A 12,517-nucleotide genomic window follows, 5' to 3' on the forward strand; every position below is an offset into this window, starting at 1 on the left:
TCCCACTTTACAACAAGCTATATGCAGTGGGAAATTACAATGCAAGTTTTGCAATTCTAAAAGTATGTTTTCACAGTCACTCAATACATCAGGTTATGGCAGCCACAGTCAGTGTTGTAAATAAGACATTCAGTTTTGTATTTATTTGATTTCTAACATCATGTTGTCTGCAGTCAGCTGATCACGAGGCTATCACACATTATTTCAGAACAACGGACAGACAGTTTCACTGGAACTACTTGAGTACTTTCATAGATGTCTGTCCATGATGAAACTAACAATACTGTATCTAGTACAACTATATACCAGTAGTGATGAAAATAGCATTAGACATGACAAAATAAATCCAAGCTGTTCACATTAAAACAAATAATAATAATAAAATAAAAAAAAATAAATAAATAAAGGAACCTACTTGAATACCTGTTGTGACAAAGTTGATCAGTTTTTCTGAGCTAATGAACATTTGACATTTTGCAGATACATAATTTTCACAGGGCAGCTTGGGTGTATCAAGCATTGTCTGATATTGTTTTTTGAAAGACAGAGGGATAGACAGTTATGTAGCTGATGAATATTTATCTATTCCAGTAAATACATGTGGAGGAGACCACAGGATAACAGAATAGAATAATCTGAATATTTAAATCAGTTTTGCATTTTGGGTGTGAAGATGAGGCTACTTGGTAAAATGTGACAACATGAGATGAAACATCAAGAAGACATCCTGATCATATGAATCTATAATGATATGCACATTGTGCTGCACATCTACAGATGCGCCTCTAAGCGGCATTAAGGCTGGAGGGTCATCCCTTTTGCAGTATCTGCTCTTAGGGATTAATCAACAAATTGATTTGAATTTATTCATATTTTAGCATAGTTTATAGTTTCAAATCAATTTAAATGAGTTCATTATATTTCCTGAGTTTTGGCAGCAGAGCTCTCCGTGCAGCCAACACTGTGGGTTTAAATGAAAAATGGAAGTCCGAGGAGACGGCAGTGAGGGAGGAGGTGTTTTTTTTAAAGTACAGGTGTGCTGCTGACAGCTATCAGAGGTTGTACAGGTTCCAGCAGGTGGAGTTGCAACAGCTTCCCGACCTGCTGGTTCACCTGCGGTAATCTCACCACGCTGGTGTGCATTAGGCTAATCATGCTTACAATTTCAGAGGGGGAAAAAAAGGGGGGGATAATAGTAAAACACAAAAAGCACTTATCAGGAAACCACATGGCAACATGTTAACAAGTGTTTAGTGTCGACTTTATTATGTAACCACCTCTTTTCAGCCAGCCTGCGAGGGACAACATTAGCAGATGCACGCTAAAAGGGAGCTGACAATGTCGGTTATTGCTTTAAAAGTTGTGTAACAACAACGGGACTGCAGGTAACTCAGCCCATCTGTTTTTGGAAACGCTTGTAGATTATCACTGCATGAGGCTGATGTTAACTCAGACTCCCAGGCTCGCTGCCTCGCTGTCTACAGCTGCGCACTCACGCACACTTATGTTTGGAAACAGAAACAGCACACTGGGGCAAGAATGTGTATTACTGGGGGCACTACAACACAACCGAGGAGTCTATAGCTTTAATTAAAATGTGAAGTAATGCAGCCACATAGTAAGGAGCCGCAGAGCTGATCGGCTGCACACTGTGCCAGCAACTCCGGATGAATTTAATCAGGTAACGTTTTTTGATCTCACACAGAGCTTCGCCAGACAGCCGTTAATGACATCACACATGAAATGCATACATACACACAATATTACTCACATGTGATTGCTATCTGCACAATGAAATCACCCCGAGCCCTTATAGTGAAGCAGTCGGGACAGTGCTTAATAAGACTGAACCCTGACAGGAAGTAAAGGCTACTGATGGAGGTGGCTGAGGACAAAACATCCTCTATCAGTGGGACGCATCAGGACATTTTCAATGCTTATGCTAGGTCAACTCAGTGACACGTTCAACAATGGGCTGCATGAAACTCATCATTAAAACTACAAAATTACAGAATTCATATGCACAGTCAGTTGTGTGTTTCCATTAGATGATCGGTCGTCCTAAATGCTAAATGGGCCAGTCATCATTGCGTTATGGGTTCAAAATAACAATAATAATTACTTCTTCCTTTCACAAGGCAAACTCTTCAGCAGCGTCATCATGCATAAAGTTATCCCAAAACAGATTCCAGATTGGATCTTTAATTGCTTTTTCAGCTGACTTTTTAACATGTGTCTGTAAGCAATATGATTAAATAATGGTGAAATTGCATTAATAAGAAATGAGATGGAAATCGACTGCTCACAATTTGGAAAACAGCACACAATAAACAAGCTCCAAGAAAGGGAGTTTTAAAATTTATGTACATAATTAGGAGGAGCCTCAGTTTTCGAAACATAGAAGTCACCGGGCTCGTCCTCGCTGCTATAGGCGCCACAATCTCCAAGCATCTGCAGCCGGAGCGCGGCTATAGAAAGTGCACTGAACGGACAATTTAAGGATTAGCATTCATGCTTTGTGTGATTGCGGAGCACATGCAGATGGCTCATTCAAGTGAGCCAGATGTTTTAATGAATGTTAATGAAAAATAAAAGGTAAGGGGAAAACAACCATTTGAATGTGTTTGACACTTACAACGCCACATTGGAAATGAAAAGCATTCAATAAATAAATAAACATCATGCCCCAATTCATCACTTGGTTAATGGTCGGTGGAAAAAAAAAAAAAAAAAAAGTTGAGGCAAATATCTATGGAAATGAGTGTTTGTCTATCCTCCCTTTTCAGTGATTAGGAATTAATTTGAATAATTAACGATGATCAACAGAGATGAGAGTGTTGCTTCTAGCAGGATGACTGAAGTGTGTGTGTGTGTGAGTGTGTGCGTGAAAGATGTAGAGAACGAGTGACTTGTTTGTGCTGCTCTTTTTATTTGGGGGTTTATTTGTTTGTGTGACTAGAAGAGAGGCAGGCCTACCTTGTTAGCACCAATCAGACGTGTGATTTTCTACTGCTTGGACAAGCAACATAACACAAGTATGGAGAGTGTCACTGTCGGTCGCACACGCTAGGCATACACCCGCATTTTTCGTAGTGCGGCAGACACTGTAATGTGAAGGAGAAAAGTTATTTTTAAATCCTTTATTTAATATGCTGATATCTTCTTCTCTCACTCCGTCCTTCAGACATGTTTTTGTGTGTCCCGTGTGTCCAAGGACAAGTGAGACGATTCGCCACAAACTGCCTGCGGTGTTTCACTTAACAATTGTTTTGTTTTTACCTGTCCTTAAACCTGAGAACCGATTCTAATATCCCTGACTTAATAAAGGCTTTTAATATTCTTTGTAATATTTCTCCTTGATCCACTTAATAAATGTGTTTACAACACATATTATCCTCCGCCACCAGTCTCCTTCTCTTTAAAAGCACCTCGAGGTTCTCTGGATTAACTGACTGTACACATTGTCTTCTCTCGGATTTGCGTAGTGAAAATGCGCTGTTAAATAACATTGTTATGAGTATGAGTAGTAAAATGGATAAAACGAAAATACATTGAGCGATCATTGTGCAAACACGTCATATTCTTTTTGAAACCACTTTTAAAAATACGGGCATTCATTTATTCATCGTTTTTTTTTAATAAAATGGGTCATGTGCTGTGGGATCACTTATCTACTGCTGCATTCATAAAGGACGGCCACTGCTCCCTGCATCTGTTTATACATGTCACATTCAAAGATGACTTGTTCAAACAAACTGAGCATCTTGTAAATGATCAACCCTTAAAAAAAATGTTAAAGCCACACTTTAGTAAAAGTTAAGATGGCAAATAGTTATCGAATAAAAGTCTTGAAGTATCTAATAATAAATGTTTTAGATATGAACAGTAATTGTCTGGCAGTGAGTGTAATGAAATATGGAAAGCACAAGTGAAAGTAAATCCTACATTTATTTACATGTATGTATTCACTATAAACTAAACTATACTGATATCTGATCTGATGTTCAGAATAAACAGAGTCAGTGGTTTTTCTTTCTTTAATCTGATTGAACAATCTGAAGAATATTCATTCGCCTTCCAAATGTCGTAGACTGGAAGTATTCAGTACCAGATTAGGAAACAATATAAGTATAAAATGACACATTTGACAAATATGCTCAACTCACCCTAAATAAATTGACAAACACATGACTACAACATTATATTTCTCTCTCTTCTTAAACACCACCATCCTCTTTCTTTCAGCAGCTACAAATCAGTTCATCATTTAGATCCTGACCACTGTAGCATTTGAACTGTACGTGGCATTACAGCCCTCCAGTCCTACACGGGAATAAACAAATAGTGTAAAATACACCAAAAAACACACTTCTTGGGTGAACTTTCAGTATAAAGGTAACATTTTTTTGTACTCAATACCAGTGCATCTCCCCAAATGATTTCAAAATGAGTTTGCCTGTTCTTTTGAATAGCGGTTGTTCTTTCCAAGCTAAAATAACAACACATTTCTTTTTTCCAGTGTAGTAGTGTAGGAGGGTGTGTGGGTTCCCAGGATTTGAGTATCATCATGAGTATCTGCATGAATACCTTACTGTAATCAGCGAGTGTTTCCTTGCTTCAGCACATCTCATTCCAATGATCAGCTCGTCCTGAAGCTCTGCTGAGGCCTCATGAAGTTCCATTCATTCAAATCCGATGTGTTGGGGCAGGGAAACACTGAAACATGGCTCACAGGACCAGGATTGAACAACACTGCTGTAGCAGCTCTTGACATACATGAGTTGGTGAATTAAAATGTATACTTCAACCCCAATATCTGTGATAGCCACTGTTCTCTATGAAACCAAATCTACTGGGTTTTACTACATTCCCACAAAGCTAGGTGAGTGTATCTGCAGCACCACAGAGACAGTTCACTGTCGATACAAAATGCATTTCTTGCTCTTTTATGTCATTTTTGTTTTGTTTGTTTTCACATTTGCCATTAAAGTTGTGGGCTTTGTTTTGTTGATGTCTTAGTGTACACTGTGTATTCAGCAATCTGAATAAAACCTTATTTATTTAGCAGTTATTTTTGTTATTTTCACATAAAATGCAGTGACCTCAAACAGTGAGGAAATAAAGCCAATGTCAATTAAAAAAGGAGGAGACATCACAGTTGCTGGACAGAAAGGCCTGTATAGTACAAGGCTGAGACATTATGTATGGAAGAAGACTTATGGTCCTGAGTCTGGGAGGCTGTGGCATCAATGTGGCCAACTACTCTGAATCGATTTGTTGTGCTGATCCCATGGTCACCAAATGCGCACAGTTTTTTTTTTTTTTTTGTCGGAAAACTTGTTTGTTCAAGACGTTAACGTTTTATAGAGCCGGGGGAACAGTGGTAATGGCAACGTGTAATGCTTGAGGTGGAGGAAAAGACACATCCAGCCCCGGTGACACGAATATAAAATAAGAGCTTGTCGTGTTTGACAAGATATGTATTTATTGAATTATCTGAACGAGAAGGTTAACACTCCTTCCTCTGATGCAGTCTTGCTAATGAGGTTAGGTAGCTGTTTTCTTTAGAATATCCAGCTCTTCTCCTTCACATCCTCCACTTGTTTGGATCATCAGCGCTGTGCGTGACCTCCAAAAGCAAAGCTGACCCTGAATTTGTGCTGCATCTCTGAGGAAAATCTATCCCAAGAACAGAAAACGCAGGCATTCACAACACCCAAACCCCTCCGACATTTTTCATCATAGCCGAGCGTATTCTCATTGTCTGAGGCAGCTCAGGACCGAGGCAGGGTGTCATGCCAAAGCCTGGCTTTTATGAGGGGTTTTATATTCATTTGATGATCCTGCAGGCCTCTGTTTCCTGAGTGGATTATCCGTATATGCTGGTGCTGAGCCCTTTTTATATTCAGCGCTGTGGCAGAGTCAATAAGGTCCATTCTGCATACAATATTCAAGATTATACAAGACAGACAGCATAATTCACACTCAATCAGAATACAAATGACTGCAGACAGTGGAACAACACATTCAAAAACAAACAAACAGCTGATTTTCAGTGCTGGGACCGGCTCAGTCGGGACCACCTCGCCACGCTCACACAGATGGTGCACTCTCAGAGAATAAACCTGGGTAGAATTCTTTACCTCGGCTTGTTAAGGAGGGCTTATTTTGTGAAGTCACAGTCTAAAATAATAGGAGTAAGGTGGGCGTGAAGGGTACAGTACGCCTCACTTGTGCTTGCCTTTGCATACTCGCATGAGCGTCATTAAAATGATGTGCAGAGTATATCAGTCATGTTTATAATTGCACTAATGTGTTATGAACTGCTTCCACCTCCAGCGACCATAAAAGTTGCTCTCCACGGGATGGATCGGGAGATGAGGGAGGAGTACCTGGTGGTCATTCAGGCTAAGGACATGGGAGGTCACATGGGGGGCTTGTCCGGAACCACGACTGTCACCGTCACGCTAACGGACGTTAACGACAATCCGCCAAAGTTCTCCAAAAGTGAGTAACTTCACAACATCAAACATCCCAAATCAAATTAGGAGGAGAAACAAATGACTGCTGCTCTGAATGAGTATTTCTCTGACTGGCCATAATTGGAGAAAATAAATGTTATTTTGTAAATTTCATTAAACAGGCTCCTTGGAAACTAACTTCTCTCACTGCTGTAATGTGTAATGATGATTCAGTACTGTAATATGCTTCCACAATTTTGATTAATTTGATCAACATTTCTAGCGACCAAAGTGCTTTCTCTATTTCTCCCCAGGTTTGTACGAGTTTGTAATTCCTGAGGACCTGCCGATAGGGAAAATGGGCGGCAAGGTGAAAGCTAATGACCGAGACATTGGCGAGAATTCCAAGTCTACATACAGCATTGTGGAGGGAGATGAGCAAGGCATGTTCGAGATTTTCACGGACACACAGGCGCAGGAAGGAATTCTTCGCCTGAAAAAGGTAAAACCTAGAAACTAGCTGGAAATGTCTGAACTCTTTATTCTCTCCCCCTGACTGACATCACACATCACACCATGGGTAGTTTTTCACAACTATTCAGAATGTGACAATATTAAATTAGGCCTTTTTCTTAATATAGCCAAAATGAGTTTCCAATTAAGACACGTAAGATATACAAATATAATTCATCAGTCATCATAATTATCATCATCTATTTATATAGCAACCATTTATGTTGCAATAATACATGTTGGCAATGTACGTTTCTGCTGACCACAAATATGCTGACTCCTTTCTTTATGTTGCAACTTTAGATTCTTTTGGTTCAGTTTTCAAAATAGTGTGTTGTGACTACACCATACCTGTGACCTGCTTAGGTTTGGACTAAATAAAAAGAAAAATCACTTGGTAAGGCTTAGGGAAAGATCATGTTATGCCTTAAAGGAGCACCACACAGTTTCGGGATTTAAATTTGGGATTTTAGATTTTTTTTTAATTCAGAAGAGAGAAACATTCATTGACTGATTTGCTCTGCCCAGACCAATTAAATAAACAACCTGTCTTCATTTTCATGACTGTTGTAATATGTGGCGGACCCTGCCACTTTTCTAGCTTCAAACAATGTTCTAGGGAAGTTATTTTCCACTGAGAACAGCTTGTTTATTCAGTCATGAAAAAAAAAATATATATATATTTCTGAGTTTATATTATTACCTCATTAATATTGTAATTGTCAAAATTCTGAGTAAAATATCCTCTCCAAAACAATATAGTGCCCCTTTTAAGATGCCAGTTTTGGTCGTGACAAACACAAAGCTCTCCTGAGCTCATATTAGACACAAATACTGTGTTTTTGTCGTCACAAGCACTGCTGGAAATTTTCCCAAGATATGATTAAAATATCTGGTGGCGTCGCACTTACAAATGTTGAAACACAATCTTGAACTGCGGTCAGTGGCTTGTCAACCTTCTCACCAAACTGTAGTGCAACCACCATCCCCTCCCTCTCCCCCTACTGAATGTCAGGTCAAAAACATTTGATCTAAACAGGTCATGTCACACATGGTGTTTACGACATGAACACATTTGAACATGTCAGAAATGTTAATTGGCAACATTTTATTCAGGCACTTGGGCTGCGACCCAGGACCTGAGATTCAGTCAAGGATTTCAGGGCTAAGCCTGGATCTCCACTCATGCAATGACTGTATAAAAATGAAGCTTTTAATTCTTAATGGCGCAGTAACATGAGGCCAGACTGCTCTGCCCTCTCTGTATCACTTTCTACTGAAATTCTGTTCCTTATGAAAGAAGGTTTCATTCAAAAGTATAACATTAAATATTAAGATGCTGGGGTCTGCACCCTGAGTGTCTTGAGGGCTAAAGGAGCATTTGGTGTTTTGGTATATATTGCCTGAATCAGTTTTTCCTCCATTTCAAAAAGTCTATTACACTAAAGTCCTGCACATTCAGCTGTAGCTGTAGCTTAACTCCAGGCATAGTGTTCCATATTGTAAACTGGCCCAGCCCTCACTCTTTTATTCAGTTACAACTTTGGCTGAATTTAGTTTTGCTGATACCAACATTTTGATCACCATAGAGCAGATGGCCTGAACCTTAAGTTGCCTCTTGTCCTGGCAATGATAACATCACATGTGAGAGCTGCAGTCTTCTCCCACTTCAGTGAAGCAGTTGCTGGTTAATTGCCTTGCTCACGGGAACAATAGCATTAGCTGTTCAGAACTGAAAAGACGATGGTCATCAAGATGTTTGCCGGTGAATGTTCCTGAGGAATCCCTGTCACCAAACCTCAATCTCTCACCTTGAGGCAAACACAGTAGCGTATAATGGCTTGATACAATGTGACGGTGATGAAGCAATTGTTCCCCGTCAATAGAATTGTATTTATTAGCTAATGATGAGGTATGACATATGCATGCTTTCCTGCTGCAATGTGATATGCTCCCAGATACATGCGGCACACACGCAGTATGGATATCAGCTCCAGGATAAAAGCTGCAGGATTGAGCCTGGATAGCATTGCTTGCCTGCAGACATTCAGGGCACCCATTCCCATGTTTCTCTCAGTATGGAAGTGTGTGAAATTTTCCCTTTGAGAACCGCAATGCATTTTATTAACACTGTGACCTGCAAGAAATGTTTGGACGCGGCTGTATCTCAAGGACATCTGTGGGAAAATAAAAACTGAGACTTGAAGAACATGGTATCAAAGATACCAAAGCATATCCTGTTTATAAATGTATGTATTTGATATTCTAAGTCTGCAGATGCTCTGCTTGGTAGGGACTGCATGCATATATTGAATCATACAGATGACTGATGGATGGGTGTTCTTAAGTCTTGGTTGGCTTAGTGTCTGCGGAGAGAAGCTATATATCACTCAAATATGGAATGCCATTGTGTTGTGAAGTAAAATGACATTACCCCAAGGACATGTGGTGTGACTTTGTCAAAGTGTGAACAATGAACTGTGTGGGAGGTGGACTGTATAAGAGCTAAGGCAATCTGCCGGGACTACGATTCACTGCCACTAAAGAAAACATCAGTGCTGGAGAACAAACTCTACGCAAAGTCAAAAAACCTCTAAGTGTTGACAAAGCAAATGTCAAATGTGTTAGTCTTTTAGGCAACTTCCACTTCTGTGTCCCGCGGAGAGCCTCACTCTTCCCATGTCTGCTCGGCTTTCTCTCTCTGGCCCCGAGTCGGTTGCCTACATCACTAAAGCAAGACGGATGATAATGCGTTGGGAAAGTAGCAAGGCTTTTGCACACTTACTTTTTTTTTGCATCGCTCCAGACAATGGCGTCTCAAGTTGAGACGAGCTGAAAGAAGCACTTGTTATGCTTTAGCTCTTTTGTTCTGGATCCTCCTCACCAGTGTTATCCTCCAACCAGGGTGACAAGAGAGAAGATTCAGTGGAATTCTTTCCCTCAACACACCCTGTCCCTGTCAACAGCTGTACGGGTCTGTAAAGTGCCATACAATGTGGAGTTCAAATTATAAAAGATCCTTTGCGGCAAGGTTAAAACACATTGATCTAAGTGAGGCTGGAGAGGCACGAACCAGGGGAGAGATTCTTTGCTGTTTGGGTTATAAGCTTTTTATCTGCCAGCCCCCAGGCCTGTCGGGGGATGTCAGTGGGACGTGAGCTTTCACCCCTGTAGCCAACGCTGAACTTTGAAGTCTCTAAATGGTCTGTGTGTACATACTGATTTGATGCTAACGCTCGAGAGAGACTGAAAAATGACACAGCGGGGATGTGGGCTGGGACACAAAGGTGACGGGGTGTTAACAGAGGAGAAACAAGAATGCCTCTTTCTTGCTGAGCTTGAGTCTGATGTCTCACATTTGTAAATTTAGCCTGGTCCAGTTAAGCCACGGTGTTACATGTTACTGGGAACATGTAAGGATGTAAATTGGCTGTGCAACCTTGACTCCGAAATGTCTGGCGAATAAGCTCTACGTTTTTCCTTCTGCACTCATGAAGATCTCAATAATTAACAGTGGCTGTACAACAGCAGCACCATGCATGCTAATAAAAATCAAAGTGTCTCTCCCTGGATTTCTCAGTCAAAGCACTGTGTGCGTTTATTGAATTAATTATTTGAACAGGTCAGACTATGACTTGGTTTCTGATTCCATGGGTACAACACAGTAGGCTGAGTTGCTTGTATAGATGCTGTTTTTTGATTTTTTCAATCGATTTCAATACCCAGTACTTGACCAAATAATTAATTAAGCTTAAGTAGGTTAATCAGAGAAGCTGTTTCCCCCTGTGGTCAAACTTCACACATGTAATTCGGTTTGGTCTAATTAAGCATGCCAGAAACAGCGAGAAACAGTCAGGAAAGTGGAAACCTGCATAACAAGGTGTTTCTACATGCTGTCAGGTACAAATGATAGTGGAATAAATAAGGGAGAAGAAAGCAATGTGAGCCAGTTCTCCCAGATACAATTAATAGTTAGAGGTCTATGTGCTCTTTTAGGCTACATAGGTAAAAGTGAAATACAGCTCACAAAAAAGCAAGTATCCTTAAAGCCACACCAACTGACATTACTATATGAATGAATCTGAAATTAGTAAGTATCACTCGTGAACAACTCACAGGGAGCTGATGTTTTAGCATCTTTAGTGTACGTTTTCTACACCCACAACCTTTCATACAGCAGCTAAAGAGAGGGATGTTTTTCTCAAGAGTGGGTGGAGAACAAAATAAAGCTACATGGAGTCAGTGTTGGTCTGAGGGCCGTCGGCCATCAGCCAACTTGTCGTAGCAGTCGCTGAGCGTCCATGGCTGTAATTTTTGCAGGGTGTTGTTGGCAACAATGAATTGGTGATGGATCCCATCTATGAGAGAAATGACTTTGATTGGCTGTTGGGCGAAACAAATCAGTGCATGATTAGAGAGACAGGAGAAGAAGTAGAAAGCCCCTTGAGCACATCACTTTACCATCCATGATCTCACTCATTTAGCGCAGTTGCTCTGTATTTTAAACCTCTGTCTCTTTGTCAGTGCCGACTTTTATCAGACATATTCAGGAGAGGTGGCTATTTTAACAAGAGAAAGGTGAGAATGATACCAGCAGCAAACAATGCTACATCCTATTGTTTTATTTAATGATGAAGACAGAATACTGGCTGCTGGTATGGAGATTTATATCATCTCAAGTGGGCACAAAACATAGGTGCTAGTTTGCCTTTCGCTGTGGTCTTTGTGGTGTGTTCAAGCACAGCGTCAGAACACGGGCAATGTGACACAGAGTCGCCTGGTCGCTGCTTGTTTTCTGATGTTGGTTCAGTGAGTCTAGGGCAGCTACTTTCCTCTGGGTGTCTCAACAAAACTCCAAACTGATGATAATGTTCCTCTGTGTCTTCATTCACATTCACCATAACAGTGATAGTGTTTCATTGATTTGGTGCAGCTTATTCAGCTGCCCCTAAGTTTTCTGAGATGACCCAGCTTGAATTTTGAGTAATGATCATATTGATCATTCCAACTGCCAATGGAATGGCTACAATCATAACATCAAGATGTAAGTTTAGCCACCTGATTAGAAATATAATGTGTGTGAAAATACAATTCAAAATTACATTCAAATTGAAGTACCAGTTGTCTTAAAATAATCTGGACATGAACCAGTTAAGTATGTATGAATATGGATATGAATATTGCATATATTTCCCCTCTTTGCACTTCCATATAATAATTTTGACTCGAGTCACAATCCTGTGCTCTTTCTCTCCACTGCTATCTGAATTCAAGTGTTCTTTCTGGAGGTCCAGCCACATGATGTACTGTCAGCCCAGACAGCAGGATCAGAGAGAGAGAGAGTGAAAAAGGAGGAATGGGGGCGGAGGTTCAGTGTCAGGAGTGAGGAGCAGGGGGAGGAGGAGAGGCAGAGGAAAAGGTTAATAATGAAAGTCTTCCAAATAGCTTCTCCGTGGAGGAGTGGGGCTTGGAGAGGCTTCAGGGGCTTCGGTCTGTCGACTGGCAACCTGACGCCAGGAGTGTAGACGTAGGGAAGTCGAAGC

The 12,517-nt window shown here is 40.6% G+C and overlaps 1 protein-coding gene across 3 annotated transcripts in view; it reads left to right on the top strand.

Moving 5' to 3' along the window:
* cdh8 (cadherin 8) overlaps positions 1-12,517 on the top strand; it is a 100,440-nt gene that overhangs the window by 65,846 nt on the left and 22,077 nt on the right. For all 3 annotated transcript variants that reach the window (XM_037096673.1, XM_037096675.1, XM_037096674.1), the window contains exons 5-6: positions 6,340-6,507; positions 6,776-6,963. In XM_037096673.1, the coding sequence (XP_036952568.1) occupies positions 6,340-6,507; positions 6,776-6,963 (356 nt within the window). The remainder of the gene's footprint in view (positions 1-6,339; positions 6,508-6,775; positions 6,964-12,517) is intronic.

The sequence above is a fragment of the Acanthopagrus latus genome, chromosome 4, assembly GCF_904848185.1.
Source record: "Acanthopagrus latus isolate v.2019 chromosome 4, fAcaLat1.1, whole genome shotgun sequence".
Taxonomy (NCBI): Eukaryota; Metazoa; Chordata; class Actinopteri; order Spariformes; family Sparidae; genus Acanthopagrus; species Acanthopagrus latus.